Source organism: Eubalaena glacialis, chromosome 7, assembly GCF_028564815.1.
Source record: "Eubalaena glacialis isolate mEubGla1 chromosome 7, mEubGla1.1.hap2.+ XY, whole genome shotgun sequence".
In the NCBI taxonomy this organism is placed as follows: Eukaryota; Metazoa; Chordata; class Mammalia; order Artiodactyla; family Balaenidae; genus Eubalaena; species Eubalaena glacialis.
This window is the reverse complement of record NC_083722.1, coordinates 61,313,777-61,336,523: the sequence shown is the minus strand read 5'-3', so window position 1 is coordinate 61,336,523 and position 22,747 is coordinate 61,313,777. Positions and strand designations below refer to the sequence as shown.

Genomic DNA, 22,747 nt, shown 5'->3' with positions numbered 1-22,747 from the left:
AATAGGAAAATGACCCTAAGGGTTCTGGGACTTCTTGGGGTTAATAAAATTTCATAATTTTTTTTTTTTTTTTTTGGCCATGCCATGCCGCTTGCAGGATCTTAGTTCCCCGACCAGGAATTGAATCCAGGCCTTGGCAGTGAAAGTCCCAAGTCCTAATCACTGGACCACCAGGGAATTCCCCATACATTTTTAAAAATTTCGGTTTTGTGGCTTAAAAACACCATACAATTTAAGCTTGGTTGTAGCCCAAAGTTTGCTTTTTGGGGTTTCTGTTTTTCTACCTGTTAAAAGGTATGTTATTTGTGCTTTTATGTATGTGTATATATATATATATATATATATATATATACACACACACACACACACACATACATATATATACACATACATACATATATATAAAATTTGGCTGTGCCACAAGGCTTACAGGATCTTAGTTCCCCCACCAGGGATCAAACCTGGGCCCTGGCACTGAAAGCGCCGAGTCCTAACCCTTGCACCACCAGGGAATTCCCATATATTATATATTTTAAATATTTTATTGTTGTATATTTTATATTATATAATATGTTTTATATTTTTGCTTTTATATTTTATATATACATGTTAGAAAGTACATTATTTTTGCTTTTTTTTTTTAAAGGATCTGAATGGAGGCATTTGAGTTCCTAAGAAATTGGTGAGGAGCAAATTGGAATACTGCTCTAGTTGTTTTTTCTTCTTTTTTCAGGGTTTTAATATTCTACTGAAAGGATCCTTAGCCAAGATGCAGGCTAAGTTGAAAGATGTCTAAATGGAAATTCAAGAAAGTTATTTGTAGCTCCATGGTAAATCTTGATGTTTGCTGTGTCATATTCACTCACCAGATTCTTCAGGAATGTGTTGGCTATTATTGGGTCTTTATTTACTATACCATGCGAATTTTAGAACCAGCTAGTCAAGTTGCACCAGAAAATTGTGGTTTTTTTATTGGGATTACATTGGATGTCATCTTTTGGGGGGAAGACTTGATAGCTTTATAATATTGAATTTGTCATAAATTGCAAATATATTGTTTCATCAGTTAAGTCTTTCTATTAATGTCTCAAAGATATCAATAAGTGCTCTTTAAAAAAAATAGCATAACCTCAATACTATTATTATACATAAAAAATTCCTTGATATCAAATATCTTGGGTTTAAATTTCCAGTTTTTAAAAATGTAGTACAAATTTTTAAATTAGTTGTTTTAAGAAAAATCAGGATCTGAATAAGGTTCACATGTTGTGATTCATTAATATATTTGTTTTCTATTGCTGCTGTAACAAGTTACCACACACTTTGTATCTTAAAACAAAGTACATTTATTTTCTTACAGTTCTGGAGGTCAGAAGTCAGAAATGGGTTTTATTGGTATAAAATCAAGGTTTCAGCAGGATTGTATTCCTTCTGGAGACCTTAGAGAATTTTCCAGCTTCTAGAAGCTGCCTACATTTCTTGGCTTATGGCCTTTTCTTCCATCTTCAAAGCCCTCAGTATCTCATCCTCTGATCTTTCTTTCTGACCACTGCTTCTGTCATCACATCTCCTCTGACTCTGACTGACTCTCCACCCTGTCTCTTATAAGGACTCTTGGGCCCAGGATAATCCCAGGGTAATTTCCCCATCTTAAGATCCTTAACCACATCTTTAAAGGTTTTTTTACCATGTAGTTAATCTTTTCACAGGTCTGGGGATTAGGATGTGAACACATTTGGGAGGCCATTATTCTGCTTACCTCAGTTAACATGTTTATTTGTTTATTTATTTATTTAGGCTGGGTTGCTGCGCATGGGCTTTCTCTAGTTGCAGCGAGCAGGAGCTACTCTTCATTGCGGTGTGCAGGCTTCTCACTGTGGTGACTTCTCTTGTTGCGGAGCACGGGCTGTAGGCGTGCGGGCTTCAGTAGCTGTGGCATGTGGACTCATTAGTTATAGCTCATGGGCTTAGTTGCTCCGCGGCATGTGGACTCTTCCTGGACCAGAGATCAAACCTGTGTCCCCTGCATTGGCAGGTGGGTTCTTAACCACTGCACCACCAGGGAAGTCCTAACGTGTTTATTAAGTCTCTTAATCTGTTTCTTCCTCAGTGCCTTTTTTTTTTTAAATTTTTTTTATTTAGTTATTTATTTATGGCTGTGTTGGGTCTTCGTTTCTGTGCGAGGGCTTTCTCTAGTTGCGGCAAGTGGGGGCCGCTCTTCATCGCGGTGCGCGGGCCTCTCACTATCGTGGCCTCTCTTGTTGCGGAGCACAGGCTCCAGACGCGCAGGCTCAGCAATTGTGGCTCACGGGCCTAGTCGCTCCGCGGCATGTGGGATCTTCCCAGACCAGGGCTCGAACCCGTGTCCCCTGCATTGGCAGGCAGATTCTCAACCACTGCGCCACCAGGGAAGCCCCTCAGTGCCTTTTTAAAAAAATTCTTGGCTTTTGTTTGTGGTAGAGTTTCCCACAGTCTGGATTTTGCTGATTTCATTCCTGTGATGTTTTCTCTGTATTTCCTATAAATTGGTAGTTGGATCTAAAGTTTGATCAGAATCAGTCTTTTTTTTTTTTTGGCAAGACTACTTCATAAGTAGTGCTCTTCTTCCACCAGCTGGCATGTAACATTAGGAAGGCACGTAAGGTCTTGTTCTGTGACGTTAGCAGCCATTAATGTTCAGTGTTTAGATCTCTTATTCATTAGGGTTTACAAAATGATATTCTAATTATGTCATTCCTTCATTCATTAGCTGGAATACTTTTATAAAGAGAAACTTCCACTGTTTACTGGTATTTGGTTACCCAGTGGTATAGTTTATATATAAACTGTAGTTTATAGTTCGTATGATTCTTTATTTACTAATTGTCAAAATAATGAGGTAAAAATAACTAGTATCCTCCAGTGTTGACCAGATAGTTTTTGTTATCATTATGAACTCTTGCATTTAACTATATCTAATGCATTTCAAGACAATACAGTTATTATCCCCCCCCCCTTTTTTTTAATTTTCAGGCTGGTTTCTTTGGTGTTTTTTTTTTGTGTGTGTGTGTGTCCACGCTGCACAGCATGTGGGATCTTAGTTCCCCAACCAGAGATCGAACTCGAACCCATGCCCCCTGTAGTGGAAGGGCAGAGTCTTAACCACTGGACTGCCAGAGAAGTCCCCAGTTATTATCCTTATTAATATCCAAGCTGTTCTATCACATGACCCTAATAATCTTTGATAGAGTCTTTGCTATCTGGTATAATGAGATCATATTTTCTGCTCCTGCCCTGGAATCAGCCACTTCTCCAAGAAGCTTTGGTTCCTTTTTGTGGGAAATGGTATGTGGAAACTACAGTGTGGGTGCTAATGGAACTTATTGTTACTCATCTGATCATTGTTTCCAGATTTTTTTCAATGCATAGGGTTAGGTTTAATTTAAAGAAAAATATATGGTGAGTTCATACTGATATTCTAATTCAGATTCAAGACTGCGGTTTTTACTATTATATATCTTCCATCTATATCTCCTTCTATCAACAGAATTTCTCAAAACATTGACAGTTTCTTTTTTGCAGAGTTTCGTTTTTGTCCTTAGGGTATATCCCACTGGAGAGATAATAGTCAAATTGCTGTATTTTAAAGTCACTTGGAATAGTCTTCTGTGTGGTTATGCTACTAATTGAGTATACATTTAGGTTTACTTATTTTATTTGATTTTCAATGAAATTAGTTATTGCTACAAAGAAGGTATATTCACACTAGTCTGGTTTCTTTCTCTGTTCCTTATAGCCTATTGCCAACCATAAAATTTTTTTTCTGATTATCTTTCCATTGTTGTTATATTTTAAATAAACATTTATAACTAAATCTGTTTGTAGTCCCCTTTTTAAAATATACACATGCATTTCTCCAACTTGCTTTTTTCACTTAATATATCTTGGAGAGCATTGCATAGCAGAAGTAGGGTAGCCCTCATTTTTATTTTTAAAGTGTCATAGTACTCTCTGGTGTGGATGTACCATAATTTTTTGAATCTGTCCCATACCACTGATGAATGTTTGGATAGTTTCCAGTCTCTTGCAATAATCTTTGTGTGTCTTCTCATAATTTTGCTGGTATATCTCTGGGGTAGATTCCTAAGTCAGATCTCACTAAGAGTTCATGTTTTTCCTGTTGATTTGAGATACTGCTTTTATCATCTATTAAATTTTGTGTATGAGTGTGTCTATTGGTGCACTTTCAGTTAATTTTTTAAATAGCTTTATTGATATAATTCACATATTATACAGTTCACTCATTTGAAGTGTACAGCTCATTTTTTTTTTAGTATATTTGTAGGTATGCATGACAGTCAGCACAGTCGATTTTAGAACATTTTCATCACCTCAAAAAGAAGCCTGATGGCATTTTTCACAGAACTAGAACAAAAAAATTTCACAATTTGTATGGAAATACAAAATACCCTGAATAGCCAAAGCAATCTTGAGAAAGAACAGTGGAGCTGGAGGAATCAGGCTCCCAGACTTCAGACTATACTACAAAGCCACAGTAATCAAGACAGTATGGTACTGGCACAAAAACAGAAATATAGATCAATGGAACAGGATAGAAAGCCCAGAGATAAACCCACACACATATGGTCACCTTATCTTTGATAAAGGAGGCAAGAATATACAATGGAGAAAAGACAGCCTCTTCAATAAGTGGTGCTGGGAAAACTGGACAGCTACATGTAAAAGAATGAAATTAGAACACTTCCTAACACCATACACAGAAATAAACTCAAAATGGTTTCAAGACCTAAATGTAAGGCCAGACTCTATAAAACTCTTAGAGGAAAATATAGGCAGAACACTCTATGACATGCATTACAGCAGGATCCTTTTTGACCCACCTCCTAGAGAAATGGAAATAAAAACAAAAATAAACAAATTGGACCTAATGAAACTTAAAAGCTTTTGCACAGCAAAGGAAACCATAAACAAGACAAAAAGACAACCCTCCGAATGGGAGAAAATATTTGTAAACGAAGCAACTGACAAAGGATTAATTTCCAAATATACAAGCAGCTCATGCAGCTCAATATCAAAAAGCAAACAACCCAATCCAAAAATGGACAGAAGACCTAAATAGACATTTCTCCAAAGGAGATACACAGATTGCCAACAAACACATGAAAAGATGCTCAACATCACTAATCATTAGAGAAATGCAAATCAAAACTACAATGAGGTATCACCTCACACCAGTCAGAATGGCCATCATAAAAATTCTACAAACAATAAATGCTGGAGAGGGTGTGGAGAAAAGGGAACCCTCTTGCACTGTTGGTGGGAATGTAAATTGATACAGCCACTATGGAAAACAATATAGAGGTTCCTTAAAAAGCTAAAAATAGAACTACCATACGACCCAGCAATCCCACTGTTGGGCATATACCCTGAGAAAACCGTAATTCAAAAAGAGTAATGTACCACAATGTTCATTGCAGCTCTATTTACAATAGCCAGGACATGGAAGCAACTGAAGTGTCCATCAACAGATGAATGGATAAGGAAGATGTGGCACATATATACAATGGAATATTACTCAGCCATAAAAGGAAACGAAATTGAGTTATTTGTAGTGAGGCGGATGGACCTAGAGTCTGTCATACAGAGTGAAGTAAGTCAGAAAGAGAAAAACAAATACCGTATGCTAACACATATATATGGAATCTAAAAAACAAACAAAAAAATGGTCATGAAGAACCTAGGGGCAAGACGGGAATACAGACACAGACCTACTAGAGAATGGACTTGAGGATACCGGGAGGGGGAAGGGTAAGATGGGACAAAGTGAGACAGTGGCATGGACATATATACACTACCAAATGTAAAATAGATAGCTAGTGGGAAGCAGCCGCATAGCACAGGGAGATCAGCTTGGTACTTTGTGACCACCTAGAGGGGTGGGATAGGGAGGGTGGGAGGGAGGGAGACGCAAGAGGGAAGAGATATGGGGATATATGTATATGTATAACTGATTCACTTTGTTATAAAGCAGAAACTAACACACCATTGTAAAGCAGTTATACTCCAATAAAGATGTTAAAAAAAAAAGAAAGAACCTTGTACCTTTAGCTGTTACCTCCCTATCCCCCACATACACTAGTCCTAAGTACCACTAATCTACTTTCTATCTATCGATTTGCTTATTCTGGACATTCTTATAAATTGAATCACACAACATGTAGCCATTTGCGTCTGGCTTTTTTACTTATCATAATGTTTTAAGGTTTATCCATGTTGTAGCATGTGTCGGTCATTACTATTTATAGCCAAATCATATTTGATTGAATGCATATACCACATTTTGTTTATTCATTCATCAGTTGATGGACATTTGGGCTTTTCCACCTTCGGGCTGTAATGAATGATGCGTAATGAACATTGGCATGCAAGCATCTGTTTGTGTCCTGCTTTAATTCCTTTGGGTGTATACCTAGGAGTGGAATTATTGGGTCATCCATGTTTCTGCGTCACACCCTACACTTTAGGCCTTCTCTTTTTTCTCATGCTTCATAGAGGGGTTTTCTTCTTCCCCAGTGGTAGACTGCCGTTGCTTCTTATTCTGTTCTTGCTGGCTGGCTTATGGGTAGTGGGGCTGGTCCAGTTGTTTTCCTGGTCCAGCTTCAGTCTTAGGAACCCTCTGTCCCTGAGTCTTGGGGGTAAGGCTTTATCAGAAATCCTGCCCCTCCTCAGCTGAAACCTTTTTTAATCATCGGAGCCCAGCATGGTTTTCTGCTCCTACCCTTGAAGTAGAAGCCTTTTTTTTTTTTTTTCCTTTTCTCTTTACTTAATGGGTATGAGTTTTTACCTCTGTCTAGAGGGTAGTAGCGTTGTCTTTCCCTCAGTAGCTTCAAACTTTTGTTTCTTGTAGGACAAGGAAACGGGAAAGGTTTGTGCTTTTCCTGCAGAGGCAACTGCTCCCTTCCTACGAGACCTGTAACCACCAAGAGACTTTCTCTTATCTCCTACCCTGTCCTCAGTCTTAATTATGAGTGTCCAGTGGAGGTTTGTGGAGAAAGAGCCGGCAAGTGGGTGTGAACTCTCCTTGTGTCTGCAGCTAATAGGGATTCTGTATTTTCATGCTAACCCACACTCAACTATTAACAGTGAGTTGAATATAGCTGAATTCTTTTTACACACTTGCATCTCAGCTTCATTTTCCATCTGTCCTCTGCCACGTGTGACCTACTGCTTATGTCCCATTCTCCTTGGCACCTGTCTTTCCTAAAGATTTCAACCTAGATGATTATTCTACAACCTTAGCTTTCTGATGAATTCAAGAATAGTTATGGTTTTGTAGATTATTTGGCTTTTTCTTGTTTATGGTGGGAGTGATGGTTTTTTCCAGTTTCTTCATCCCAGACAGAAGCTAGAATTCCTCTGTAATTAAATGTGCTGTTTTGTTTAACCGTTTCATTTAAGAAACATTTCAACATTACAGGAAAGTGACAGGTATAGTCAGTGAACTCCTGTGTACCCTTCACCTAATTTACCAGTTATTAATATTTTGCCAAATATGCTATATCACTATCTTCCTGCATTTTCACGTCATCATTATTATTATTATTATTGAACCATTTGAGAATAGGGTGCCATACCCTCGTGACTGTTCACCCTGAATATTTCAATCTCCTTATTTTTTTAAAAACTTGGTAATATATGAAGATCTTTATGTCAGCAGTTACATACTGATATTTAAATATGCATCAGTAATTTGTATTCATTAAAATTTCTTTCCATCTGTAGGTGTCATTAATGGGATTGGAAATTTTAAGTGCCTTCGTGGACAGATTATCAACACGATTTAAGTCCTATGTAGCAATGGGTAAGTTAACTTTATTTAAAAATTATTATAGGGTTTGACATACTTTTTTCTCATAATTTTTAACAGAATTAGTTCTTTGTAAATGCAAAAGTGTAATTTTATACAACCCAGAGATCTGCTACTTAGCATTTTAATTTGCCGAACATAAAAGATTTTAAGCCTATTTAAATAAATATGTTCTTTTTAAGACAAAAACAAACAAAAGCAAACAACTTACCGAATATACTGCTAATAGATTTTTACTTTGTATTTTCAAATTTTTTACTTATCATTTACTTTTTTTAACATATTAATAATTTATAATATAATTCGCAGCACCACTTTTCACTTATCTATGGTGAAGGACCAGTTTTTTCATTGCTAGTCTACTGCAGACCAATATTTTGTAAAATACAATACAAATAAATTACAGCAAAATGAAATGAAAAAAAATACAAGGCTCAGTTTTTTATTGGTAGATTCAACAAATGTATAATTTACTTTGGTCAGATTGTTTCCAAACCTTGTTTTAGAAAAACTCACAATTTCTTTACCACATGTAGTTTGTAGACTGGCCCTGGGCTGCTGGCCATACTTGAGCAGCACTTACTTACATTGTGTTTGCAGTCCAGAACGATGTGCTAGTGTAAAGCTGTTTGTATAGTAGTTAGATTGCAAAGTTGGCTTTGACTTATCTTTTAAACCTAAGTGACCTTTGTGTGCCTCTTGGAGTGCTTCAGTGCGTGGATTTGGTCCTATTATGTAGAAATATATTTAAGGGTAACCTCAGATGTTTGTGATTTCTTTTATGGATTAAGTTAATGCCTCATAATGTATCATCACCCTTATTTTCAAATTATCTTTGGTCAGCTTCATGTTCGGTATGCCACTAAATTCTGCCAATTTCTTCTTTTATTTTTATTGTCTATCTACCCTTTCAGCAGAAGCATCTTAGTGACTTTCTCTATCTCTATTATTTCCTTTTTAATCAATATCTGGTTCCAATTCAATCTTTGTATGAATATCTTCTGAAAAGATGATTTTTAAGCTGTCAGTCTCCTGCTTAAAATCCTATGATAGATGTTAAAAACTGCTCTGCAAGCATGTTACTTGCTTATGTATTCTCTTAAAGTATTTTGAATCATTGTTAGTAAAAATTCGTATTTGTAGCTTGTCTTGAAAAATTGGCCAATGTGGCAACCCTGCTCTTCCATTTCCACGTGTAAATAAAGGCAGAAGCTCTGTCGCAGCTTCCTTTTTGTCTGGGTCATGAGCTTTCCAATCCATAAGTCCCTCCCATCTCCTCTTGTTTCCTCATAACTGAGAATTTCGGTTATAATACACAGAGGTTGGAATACTGCAGTTCTTAGGTCTGGTTCATTTTTGGCATTTCTGGTACCTCCCTGACTGTAGGCACCTCTGTTTGTGACCCCTGCCCTGTAGTAGCTCCCTATTATTAGTTGTTACAGACAATATTTTAGACTTGAGAGTAATTCTAGGTATCATGTATCTCACTTATTTTTCAGACACAAGGAGGGCCAGATGGGGTTTGATATACCTACTGACTGCTCATATTGAGGCAATAGGAGTATTAGGACCAGAACCCTAGTTTGCTGCCTCCCAGGACTGTCCTATTTTCAAAACTTATTTCTGTTTTTCTGTCCTTGGTGTTTTAGTTCTCTCAGCGTGTATGGCTCTTCTCCACCTCAGCAGCCTTCTTTATTTGTGATTGTCAGTAAATACTCTCCACTGTTGTTAATCAGAAACTTGCTCACTCTTGTTAGTTCTGGCTTAGTTTGTTTATGCCTGTGCTGTGCTGTTATTTCTTTTTGAAATCCTCTCTTCTTCTCCATGGTCCTTCCTTTCTGGGGTTTTTTTGGATTTTTTTTTTTTTTTTAATGGCTGTGTTGTGTCTTCTTTGCTGTGTGCAGGCTTTCTCTAGTTGCGGCAAGTGGGGGCTACTCTTCGTTGCAGTGCGCTGGCTTCTCATTGCGGTGGCTTCTCTTGTTGCAGAACACAGGCTCTAGGCGTGCGGGCTCAGTAGTTGTGGCTCGCGGGCTCTAGAGCACAGGCTCAGTAGTTGTGGCGCATGAGTTTAGTTGCTCCGCAGCATGTGGGATCTTCCCGAACCAGGGCTTGAACCCGTGTCCCCTGCATTAGCAGGTGGATTCTTAACCACTGCCCCACCAGGGAAGCCCCCTTCCTTTCTGTTTTAACGATTTACTTCCGATTTTAACATCTGGGAGCTTTGCAGATTAATCTCACCATATACTGAATTTTTTTTTACTTCATGATTCTTATACCCTTAAATATTAATAAATTACATTAAGTTGTTTTTGTTGGTTAGTGTTTTTTGTATGTTTCTCACATATCTACATATTCTCATATGTATAACTTTATCTTTTAATCTCCTAGCTCTTTCTGGTTATCCCTGTGCATTCACTGTTAGTCAGTATTGTTTTCACTTTGAACCCTAAGTGTTCATTATTTTTCTTAGTGAAACCTGAACTTGTTACTACTTGAGAGTCAGTGTGATATAATAGGAAAATTTCATCCCAGTTTTGCTACCATTTATTGAATGCCCACTTTTTATCCATTTACTGGGCTTCTCTACTTTACATATATGAAAGATTATCCTTAAATAATTATTTCTAATTTGTATGACAGCTCTACAAGAGAGGCTACAGTATATCTGTGTGCTCTTAAAGAGATATAGTACTAGACTAAGAATCCCAGACTTAGCTTTCTTGTTTTACTCCATCATAGATCTTAGCCAAACCATTTTAGGAACCTTTCCGTAAAAGGAGGGAATTGAATTAAGTTATGTGCTGAAGGTTTTTTTTGATAATGTAACCTTAGATACATGTAACTTGATGTGAGTGATATTGTTTTCCTTTTGGTACACTTAGGTTATTAACTATCATTACAGATATTTTTTATCTTTTTACATTAAAAGTGAAGTTTTAGGAAAATTGAGGTTCATGTTCAGTTTTAGACAAAGTATCAAAAAGAGTATGGACTCTATTAATGTAATTCTTTAATATATTTAAATTTTCTCTTGTGACTACATGTACTGTGGAAAAATTTAATGTTCAAACCAAAAAAAAAATACAGTTTACATTTAACACCGATCACCAACCAAGTTTTTTTTTTTTTTTTTTTTTTTTTGCCGCACCATGCAGCTTGAGGGATCTTGTATTTTGAATCATTAAACCTGTGCCCTAGGCAGTGAAAGCATAGAGTCCTAACCACTGGACCACCAACCCTGGTTTTATGATTCCCCCAAGCCTGGTTTTATGACAACAGTAAAGGATTTCATACTTTACAAATCTTAAACAGATAGTTTTAATCCAAAGTGGTTTTGTAGAAAGGGTATTAGAACAGTCAGGATGCCTGGTCATCAGCTTTGCATCTTGTAAAATGATTTGCATCTTGTACAATGCTAAGAGAATAAAATATGCTAACATCTATGCTTCAAACTTCTTCCATGTTTCACTGTCCAAATTCCAGTCTATGATAGATGTATTTGTTTATTTAACGAGTTCTTTTTGAGAGTTTACAGAGTGAAAAGCTCTGTTTTGTATTCCCAATAATTATCGATTGCATGTTCATTATCTACAGATCTTTAAGGAATAGTGCTAACACTTCTGAATGGTTATTATGGGCTTGGCCACAGGTGCTTTTTACCAGTTTTACTTATTCTCTCACTAGCTGTGTGAGGTATAGACCTGGATCCCTCCTTATTTTACAGACAAAGAAACTTTGAAGTTAGAGAAGTTTACTATCTTGCATAATTAAATAACCAGTAGAGCTAGAAATAAATCTTGTTCTGTTTGACTCCAAGAGTTTATATGTTAAAAAGGAAAAAAATTATGAATTTTTTTGTTTAATTTAATAGCTGTAAATCTTAAGTTTATGTAGTGTGAGGTTTTTTGTTTTAGTTGTTTATGTTTTACAAATTTTAGTTTTTAAATTGAAGTGAGCCCCGTTTGGGCCAAAAATTTTTTTTTTTTTTTTTTTGGCTGTGCCGCACGGCATGCGGGATCTGAGTTCCCCAACCAGGGATCGAACCCGTGCCCCCTGCAGTGGAAGCACGGAGTCTTAACCACTGGACCACCAGAGAAGTCCCTTTATTTTCTTTTGGAGTTAAACTCTGCCTCTCAGGAATGAAGTGTCTATTTTTTTTTTCATTATTGTTACGTGGTTGTTAATACACACACACACACACACACACACACACACAAAACACCTCAGTCACAAATAAATGGAAGTAGTTGTGACTGTAACCTAACACTGTGTAGATTACTTAAATCCTGATTTCACTATTTGCTACTTGTGCGACCTTGGTCAAAGTATTTAATCCCTCTGGGCCTTCTCTATCAAACGGGCCTACTCTGTTTCATAGGATTGTTATGAGGATTAAATGAGATAATTCAGTGCTTAGTACATAATAATATCTAACATTTACTAGTGTTTAGTATTGTCTTCTGTCAGAAGCTATCAGAATGAGTCCCACAATAGCCAATCCTGTAGATGTAGGTGAATTTCTTTAGTGTTAACAATACATCTAAGCAAAATGAGAAGGATTTATATTGTTTCAACTGACAGGTACTTCAGTTGCCTCATGATTAGGCTTATGATTTTTATGACAAGGACTTTGTTTTCTTACACAATCATTTCCTTGATTAAGCTTAGATTTTTGGATGATCTTTCCATTTTGTATGGTTGGCTTCTCACTCGAATCATTTTCTTCCAGAAGGATGTGTTCCTTCTTTCCTTAAATGTTGTTGATTATTATATCAGTTCTGGTTGTTATGTTATAGACAATGTTAACATTGCAGAATACATTTGCATTACATTACATACACATTTAATTATATGTGTCTATAAATAAACTAGAGACACATTGAATGCTTACCCAGTGTCCTTCACTCTCTGAGTTGTTTACATATATTTCAGTAATCTTCCGAGGTGAGTACTGCTGCACATATTTATGGGTTGAGGAGATAAAGACAAAAAGATTAAATACTAATACTACACTGAGTGGTAGTGGTAATTTAAGGGATTACAAAAAGATAATTTTGACTATGAGATGTTTTTGCCCTATGGGCTGACTTTAGAAACCATAACCTCAGTTCTAGCCCCCCTCCCGTTTCCTTCCCCCCACACCCAATAGATGTGATTTCTTTGTGGTGCTTTGTTGATTTATAGTTACAGCAACCTGTTTCATGAAAACTCTAAGAATGGACTCTAGCCTGCCTTTCCTGCCTCCTTTCATGGAATAGTGTCAAAGTCTTGGACATAGTAAAGAAAGACCTCAGTCCCATGGACCCATGCTTTGTTTTTGTCATTTGAGTAATATGTTGTACATATAGAATAATACATATCAAGCATGTACAATTTAAAGAATAACTATAAAACCAACACCTGCCTGTGCCCAGGTCAAAGAACTAGAGCTCTGCCAGTTCCTTATATGCTCCCTCTGCATTTTCTGATGACACCTCCCACCCTCTGCCAGAGATGACTGCTGTCATGACCTTTGGGATAATCGCTCCCTTGTTGATCTGTAGAGCTTAACCGTCTATATGTATCTCTAAACAGAATAATATTAAGTTTTGCCTGTTTTTTGAACATTATTATTATAAGTGGATGTCATACTATATGTATTCTTTTGAAACTTGCTTCTCATTTATTTTTGATTGGACTCATGAGTAAAGAACTTGAAACAATTTGCTTACCTCATAACTTTTCATTTATGGAAATAATTGATGTTTGTAATTTTGTAAAATACAGTTTATAATGGAGATGAATTATAAATATTTATTCTTTTCCCCCTTAATTTCTCTAGTTATTGTAGCTTTAATAGACAGAATGGGAGATGCCAAAGACAAGGTTCGAGATGAAGCTCAGACTCTGATACTGAAGTTAATGGATCAAGTAGCACCACCTATGGTAGGCCTACATTTTAGAATTCAGATTTTGCTAATTAATGATTAAATAACAGTAAAGATAGATGGTAATCACTGCAAGTCAGTAAAACCCCAGGGACATAAAAGCTAAAATTTTAAACAATAAATTATTGCTAATGCTTTAAAGAAGTTGAAATTTAAGATAAAGTGTCAATATTTAACTTTTTGATTTTTTGCTTTCCTTTTTCTTATTTTTCTATTCTTTAATGCTTTTTCAAAAAGCTAACTCATAGATTTAAGTGATTTGACAATGTACTGATTATATTATTTGTTAGGATTTTCTGGTTTTCTCTACCTACAAATAATACAATGTTCAGTGAGAAAGCTTATTTTGAGAACTGCTGAATGTTATATGAATTTCTGCAACTCTTACTGAAACAAGGAGAAAATTTCTTATTTTAACAGATGGTTACTAATTATATAAGGCATATATTAGATGACGGTGACCTGTGTTTTATGAATATGGTAGAAAAGAATTGCCCTTACGGACGTATTTTGAAAGAGGAGTAAAAATAAATTGACACGTAAACAAAGATTTAAAGAGTAGCTCATGTCGGGGGCTTCCCTGGTGGCGCAGTGGTTGAGAATCCGCCTGCCAAGGCAGGGGACACGGGTTCGAGCCCTGGTCCAGGAAGATCCCACATGCCGCGAAGCACCTAAGCCCGTGCGCCACAACTACTGAGCCCATGTGCCGCAACTACTGAAGCCCACGCGCCTAGAGCCCGTGCTCTGCAACAAGAGAAGCTACCGCAATGAGAAGCCTGTGCACCACAACAAAGAGTAGCCCCCACTCGCCACAACTAGAGAAAGCCCTTGCGCAGCAACGAAGACCCAATGAAGCCAAAAATAAATAAATAAATTTATTAAAAAAAAAAAAAAAGAGTAGCTCATGTTAAGTGGGAAAAAAACCAGAATTTACAAAATATAGTGATACTATGTGTTATCATTTAAAATACAGTTTAAGAATTGTATTACATATGTTTTATAAAAAATCCAAATAGTAGTGAAAGTAAACTTCCTCAGATTTTTTATACCATAGAGTATAAAGATATATATATAATCCTTATAATTTGATGGATATCCTTTGACACTTGCTTAGCAGTTCAAATTTTAACTTGTTTTTGACATGCTGTTATTATGAGTGCTGTAAAGAGCATCCTTGTACATGTGTCTTTGGACATAAATGTAATTATAGAACAGAGTTCCAGAGACAGTGTTGCTGGATCAGGTTATTCACATTTAAGACTTTTTTGGTAAACTTCCAAGTTACCCTCCAGAAAGTTTGGCAGAGAGAAATAATATTAGTAGAACTGAATATAGAGTCCAGGGAGAATAGAGTCCAGGAGTAGGGGTTTGTGTGTATGTGTGAGAGTATGTGTGTATGTACACATTAATTTAGTAAATGGTAAGGGTGGTGTTTCTTAAATGTGGAGAAAGGATTGATTGGGATAATTGGCTATATGTTTAGAAAAACAAAGTTGAATTCCTTTGAATAACAAACCCATATAATTAGATTGTTTGTATAGGTTTATCTATGCTTTTTCAAAAAAAAAAGATTATAGTGGGTAGCAATAGAATGATTATGTTTCTGTATTTGGATCCAGTGTTAAAAGGAAAAAACCCCTGAATTATAAAATGCTGAAAAAGCCTGTTCCATGTGACAGTCTGTACTAGTTGCTAGGCAACATTGGACCTTTTAAATGCTTACAATACTACTAGGCTTATAATGGTAACATTGTTATTGAAGGTTTCTAAAGTTTAGAAGAAATTATACGTCCTTGGAAATTTTAAGGTTTTTAAATGTTGAACACAGTTTTTCTGAGAATAATTGAAATCTAAAGTGAAAGATATAAAATAAAAATTAAAAATGTGATTAAGATATTTAAAAATGGGTGAGAACAGCATCAGTGCAAATTTGGCTTAGAAAAACTTGTAGAGAAATCTGTGGGAAAATTTAGCTACCAATAAGGTTGGTAGTAAAGTTGAGAATAGATAAAAGATTATAACATGAGTAATTTAATTTTTTGTTATACATGTTTACTTTTCTTTCAAATAGTACATTTGGGAACAGTTGGCTTCTGGTTTTAAGCACAAGAATTTTCGATCTCGAGAAGGCGTGTGTCTGTGTCTTATTGAAACATTAAACATGTAAGTTTTATGATTACTGGAGTATGTTTTTCATTTTTCTAAAAAAAAAAAGCAAAATCCATTTCACAAAGCTCAAGGAAAGCTATGAAAATAACAAATTTTAAATAGTTATTAATTTATCTCTGGCACCAGAGTTTTTTTATTTGATAGCTTTATCTGTTAATTTTTTTGTATGTATGTTGTTAATTTAAAATTATTAGTCATTGGTAAGAAGAGTTTCTTTTTTTCTCTTTAGTATGTTAATAGTTGCCACCCAAATAGATGGCCATATAACAAATACGCTGATATAACTTAGAATCTACCTCTGTTCTGGACCCAGTTTCGAATTTTTTTAAACTCAGTGGTATTTCAACAATTGTAGCCATTTTCCCCAGCCCCCTTTTGCCAGTTGGCCCTAGGTTTTCTAGAGCAATGCAGGTGGTTACCAAAATCATAGACTGAATAAGACTCCCCCAGGTAACCAGACAGTGAAGCTGACAGCAGTGTGCAGAGCTCTGACAGCATAGATGCCACAGAGCTCAGAACTCCAGCCTGAAGAAATTGTAAACTAGGGCTTTTGTTCTCTTTCTGGATTATTTTTTCAAGTTTTGTGCAACAAGATAGGTAATATATAGTAGCTTTCAACTTATTTTGTAGTGTTACTTCCTTTTCTCTAACTATACCTTCATTTTATTTTCTTTTACTCCTCTATGGTCCTTTCTGCCATCTAGAGCTTGTAAGTGCATTCAGTCTGCACAACTTCCATGGTTTTTGGCTGTCTTGTCATTTGCTTTCAACCCATGACCTCATCAAAATATTAATAAGCATAAATAAAGATCTTTTAATTTACTTATTGTACTGGAATGCAAATTTGTTTGAGACCCAGAGTCTAAAAAAACAGTATTTTAATGCAAAAGCTCAAGTTTTCTAAGTGATTGATAGGTTGCTAGGTTTAAGAGTGCCATTGGTTGAACATTTTGCTCTGTTGGATCATGTGTTGACAGTTTTCATTGTCAGTCATGATTATTCAATTTTACATATCTCACATTGTTTAGAATTAGGTTTTGCTTGTGTCTCATATCCTTCATGTTTTAATGATGTGTGCCCATGCTCTCCACCGTATTTGTCTTATTGAGACAGATAAAAGTATAAGGATATTTTGTTTACTGTTTGATTAAAACCAAATTCTCTTTATTTTATTTTTCAAATTATATTTAGTTTTGGGGCTCAGCCACTAGTCCTCAGCAAGTTGGTACCACATTTGTGTATCCTATTTGGAGATTCCAACAGTCAGGTAAAATTTTATCTACATTTAAGCACTGACTAATTTTTTAGCCACCTCTTGTTTTCTAATGCTCTTATTCCATTTTTAAAAAGAAGAGAGAGGGTGGAGGGGGGTGGTAAAATCAAGATTCCACTTCATTTTTTTCTTTTAAAGTCTACCACATTTAGTTTTTAAGAATACATTATATTCACAAACGTAGCTTAAGTTTGTTAGCTGTTTGGCTAGTATTAAGGATAGATGGGACTTAAAGGATAGTTCTTGAGTTTGAAAGATTGAGTAACAAAGAACCTCAATTTCCTTATCTAGTCCTCCTATAAGCTAATTGTGAGGGCAGATTGTCAGCTTCCTTTTCATTCCTGCATAACAACTTTTGCAACAGTCATAACCCTGTTTGTGCCAGTGGTATATCACTTGTTGGAAATTTCATTCCCTGAGCTTCAAATACTATAGGCATAATACAGGGGTGTGTTCTGGATCTTGTCCTTTGTGGTGGAGTTGAATCTTGGCTGTAACCCTTTTGGCACAGCTTGGGCATTTGGAATGACCCTGGATATTTCCTTGCTTTTAGGCCCTAGCTCCGCCTCTAGAGGTTTGTAGAGAGTTCTACTGTCTCTTCATTTGCCCTTCGACAGTGAGCTGTGCAAAGGAACTAAAAGCTGTCTTCCACATTCCTGTCTTTAGGCCACATTTATTTTTTCTTTTAATTGTGGTAAAATATTCACAACATAAAATTTACCATTTCAGCCTTTTTTAAGTGTACAGTTCATTGGCAGTAAGTACACTGACATTGTTGTGCAGCCATCACCACCACCCATCTCCAGAACTTTTTCATCTTCCCAAGCTGAAGCTCTCTACCCATTAAACAATAACTCCTCATTTCCCCCAGTCCTTCAGCTCTTGGTGGCCACGTTTTACTTTCTCTCCAAATGAATTTGACTACTCATAAACGTGGAACCATACAATATTTGTCCTTTTGTATCTGGCATATTTCACTTAGCATAATGTCTTTACGGTTCATCCATGTTGTAGCATGTGTCAGAATTTCCTTCCATTCCTGTTTAAGGCTGAATAATATACCATTGTATGTATATACCACATCTTGTTTATCCATTCATCCATGGCTAGACATTTGGGTTGTTTTCACCTTTTGGCTATTGTGAATAATGATGCTATGAACATTGGTGTATAATTATCTGTTTGCGTTCAGGCCACATTCTTGAAAGGCAGTTTTATTCTACGAATATATGTTAACCACGATAATGATTTGTAGTCATACAGTTATTATTAGTTCTTTATACAATATTATTACAAATAGAAGATTTTTTAAAAGCCACATTTATTTACATGTTTCTTAGATTTCTGTAAAACTTTTACAAGGTTTCTCTAGAGGTTTCTTGGCAGGTCGTCTTGGTTTTTGTTAATGACCTGCCATAATCTCCCAGGGGTTTAGAGGCATTAAAACCAACTTGGAGCTTCAAGTTGGTCTGTGAATTTAATGTTACCTTGAGGTGAAGTATTTTATTGTATCTCATGTAAGTTTTTTTTTAAAATTCTGAATTATTTGGCAGGTTAGAGATGCTGCAATATTGGCTGTGGTGGAGATTTATAGACATGTGGGAGAGAAAGTGAAAGTGGACCTTTGTAAGAGAGGAATTCCCCTTGCTAGGTAAGTCTTGCTAAATTTATTTTTTTGCCAATGGTTTTAAAGGTTTTAATTTCATGTGCTTATTTAAAATAGGTTCAATTTTCTGGAATGCTTTAATATTCAAAAGATATAAAAGGACATATAGGTTATTACTGTTTAAAAAATTCTTAAGATTCTATACTGTTCTAGACAGGATAGTATAATGAACCTTCATGTACCTATTATCCATCTTCAATAACTAACTTGTGGACAGTTTTGTTTGTTACACCCTTACCTACTTACTCTTGTCCTGTATTATTTTCAAGCAAATCCAACTCATAACATTTCATCTGTAATTATTCAATATATTTCTTTTTATTTTTAAAAAAAATTTTTTTTCACTGAAGTATAGTTGATTTACAGTGTTTCAGGTTTACAGCAAAGTGATTTAGTTTATATGCATATATATACATATATATAATCTTTTTCAGATTCTGTGCCATTATAGGTTATTACAAGATATTGAATATAATTCCCTGTGCTATACAGTAGGTCCTTTTTGTTATTCAGTATATTTCTAAAGGGAAAAAAAAATCTTTTTTCCAATCACAACCACAATGCAATCATCACACCTTACATTTTTTTGCAAATAATTCTGTAATATCAAATATCCAGTTAGGGTTCAAATTTTCATAAATGTCATAATGTTTTATAAATGTATGTATATATTTTAACAGTTTGTTTGAATCAGTATACAAATAAAGTCCAACAATTAGTTGATATGTATTACAAGCCTTTTTAAATCTTTGTATACCCCCAAATACTTTTTTCCTTGTGTTTTATTTGTTGAATAAGTTGGGTAGTTTACCCTGAAAGGTTTCCCATATCCTGGATATTACTAATTCTTTTCCTGTGTTGTGGTTTAATGTGTTCTTCTGTCTTTATATCCTTTAAATTGGTAGTTGGATCTATAGGCTTGATCAGATTTTTGATGGGGGGTGGCAGGAGGAGCAAGACTACTTCATAGGTGGTGGTGTGTTCTATTTACATAAGTCTCATCAGATCTGGCTGCCTCTCTTACCACGTAGATTATTTCCAGTATGAATTATTTTTTAGGTAATAAGGTCGTCTAAAAAATATGCATTTTGTTTACTTATTTATTCATTTGCTTTCTACTTCCAGGGTTAACAAGAATTTTATTTGAATAAATTCTGTATCATTTTATGAAAGAAATGGTATTAATGTATATTGATATATTTTGTGTGAGTGTATGTATATATGCTACATTATATATTTTTAAATTTATATTGAGATTGTTTTTTTAAAGTATTTAGAATTTTTATTCAATTTTGACATTCATACAGAAGAGTGCATAAATTGTAAGTATGCAGCTCTGTAAGTTATCACAAAGTGAATACACACATGTATCTACCACACAGGTGAAGAAGGTAGAACATTACAACATTCCAGAATCCTCCCCAAATCTTTCTTAATCCTTGTCTTTTCTCTCCTTCCCAGAAGTAACCATAATCCTGACTCTCACCATACGTTAGTTTTACCTGTGTTTGAATTTTATATAAATGGAATCATATAGTGTATACTTTTTGTGTCTTGCTTCTTCCAGTTAACGTTATCTCTTTAAGGTTCATTTGGGTTGTTGGATCCAGCTATAGTCGTTCATTTTCATTGCCTTATAGTTCTCCTTTGTATGAGTAGGTCATACTTTATGAATCCATACTGTTGATGGACTTCTGAGTTGTTTTCATTTTGTAGCATTTATGAATTAATGTTGTTAGAAACATTCTTATGCATGTCTTTTGGTATACTTATGTATTTGTTCTCTTGGAATATATTTGAATGGAATTGCTGGGCCATAGGGTATGTTTACCTTTAGTTGATATTCACAGACAGTTTTCCAGAGTGGCTGGAATATTGGATGATTTCATTTATATGAAATGGCCAGATATGGCAAATCTATAGAAAGGAAGTTAGATTAATGGTTGCATAGGATTGAGGAAATTAGGAGGAATGGGGAGTGACTGCTGATGGGTACAGGGTTGTTTTTTGGGATGATGATGACATTCTGAAATTGATTGTGTACATCTCTGGCTTTATATTAAAAACCATTGAATTGTGCACTTTAAAGGGGTGAATTATATGGTATGAGTTTTATCTCAATAATTGGCTGTTATAAAAAAAGATAAGTTCTGAGATACCTAATTACCTCTTTCATATTGTACTTGCGATTTATTATTATGACTCTAAACTTAAATATGGACTTTGGATAGAGTTGCTTTTCCAGTTTTATCCTAGTGCTTTACTGTTCTCTATCCTTTTCCTGAATCAGAACCTTCCAGAGCTTTACAGGCCTCTATTCTTTGGCCTCCTAAGTTGTGTTTTGGATATTCCAGCCTCGGTTGTATTTGCCTTCTGTTGAATTTCCTAAATTCTTTTTCTTCCTGAATTACTTAAAAGATCCCAGTCTCTTCTTTCTACTCTTACATTGTTCCTTTCCTCCTTTTCCATCAGATTATATGTGTAATGATCCTCCATTATGAATAAGCTTGTTTTTCTAAATAGCTATATTATTATTTTATAATAGCTTTTTATTATTTCTTTTTCCTTTCTTTCTCCCTGTTACTGTTATATTTGCCTGGTATTTCAGTTGACCCCTCTTCACATTAAAGCTGCCTGTATCTGCATTCCTTGCTGTATATTTTATCTGTCCCACCTCATTCCTTACCAACCCTCTTTTCTCTCAGAGCTTCCAGCCTTTAGTTTCCTACTCCCTTTTTGCTACTGAATAGCTGAGTGTTAATTTCATGCTTCTTAACATCTTGTTCTGCCTTTTTCCCAGAGAGCTTTCCTAAATCCTCTCCTTTCTGTTTCTGGGCTGTCTGGTCTTCATTCTGAAGTCCCATCTTCCAATTCCAGTTTTCCCTCCCCGGTCTCATCTTGTCCATCTTGTCTCTGGGCAGCCTGTCTAGTGTCTGCTCAATTCTCTGGAAGGTAACTACTTTGTAGGATGAAGGGACCTGTGTCTTTTGACTGCAGTGCTTTCAGGTGTGTGAATATTTGTTGAATTTAATGGGGGTAAGAGCTGAGGTTAAGGTTTAGAAATCCCATTATAATGAATTCCTAGAAGGTTTTCAACTAAAAAAAAAATTTTTTAGACCAAACAGTATTTTCATCCTCAGTTTACAAGTAAAAAATGACAGGATGTGGACCAAGGCTTAACTAAGGTTTTAGAAGTGAAATCATGACAGAACCATTGATGTGAGAAAAACATTTGGCAATTAAAGACTTAACCCAAATCTCTAAGTCATAATTTAAGAATCATAGTGGGACTTACCTGGTGGCACAGTGGTTAAGAATCCGCCTGCCACTGCAGGGGACACAGGTTCGAGCCCTGGTCCAGGAAGATCCCACATGCCACGGAGCAACTAATCCCATGTGCCACAACTACTGAGCCTGCGTTCTAGAGCCCGCGTGCCACAACTACTGAAGCCCGCGCGCCTACAGCCCATGCTCCACAACAAGAGAAGCCACTGCGATGAGAAGCCTGTGCACCGCAACGAAGAGTAGCCCCAGCTCGCCGCAACTAGAGAAAGCCCACGTGCAGCAACAAAGACCTAATGCAGCCATAAATAAATAAATAAATTTAAGAAAAAAATAAATCATAGCATGGTATAATACTGGAAAGTAAAAAATAGTGCTGTCAGCATGATCCCATGATCATGGTCTGAAAAAAATATATATATAAATATGGAACATCGGAAAGCATGCAGTTAAATAAGTTCTCTGGATGGTGGGATTGTGGTTTTTTTCTTTGTTCCTATTTATATTTCCTAATTTTCTTCTATAATGAGTATACATTGCTTTTGTAATAAATACTTTTTTTT

The 22,747-nt window shown here is 35.7% G+C and overlaps 1 protein-coding gene across 3 annotated transcripts in view; it reads left to right on the top strand.

Moving 5' to 3' along the window:
- CLASP2 (cytoplasmic linker associated protein 2) overlaps positions 1-22,747 on the top strand; it is a 174,615-nt gene that overhangs the window by 6,454 nt on the left and 145,414 nt on the right. For all 3 annotated transcript variants that reach the window (XM_061196474.1, XM_061196473.1, XM_061196475.1), the window contains exons 2-6: positions 7,783-7,861; positions 13,689-13,792; positions 15,866-15,957; positions 17,155-17,230; positions 18,790-18,887. In XM_061196474.1, coding sequence (XP_061052457.1) covers positions 7,783-7,861; positions 13,689-13,792; positions 15,866-15,957; positions 17,155-17,230; positions 18,790-18,887 — 449 coding nt within the window. The remainder of the gene's footprint in view (positions 1-7,782; positions 7,862-13,688; positions 13,793-15,865; positions 15,958-17,154; positions 17,231-18,789; positions 18,888-22,747) is intronic.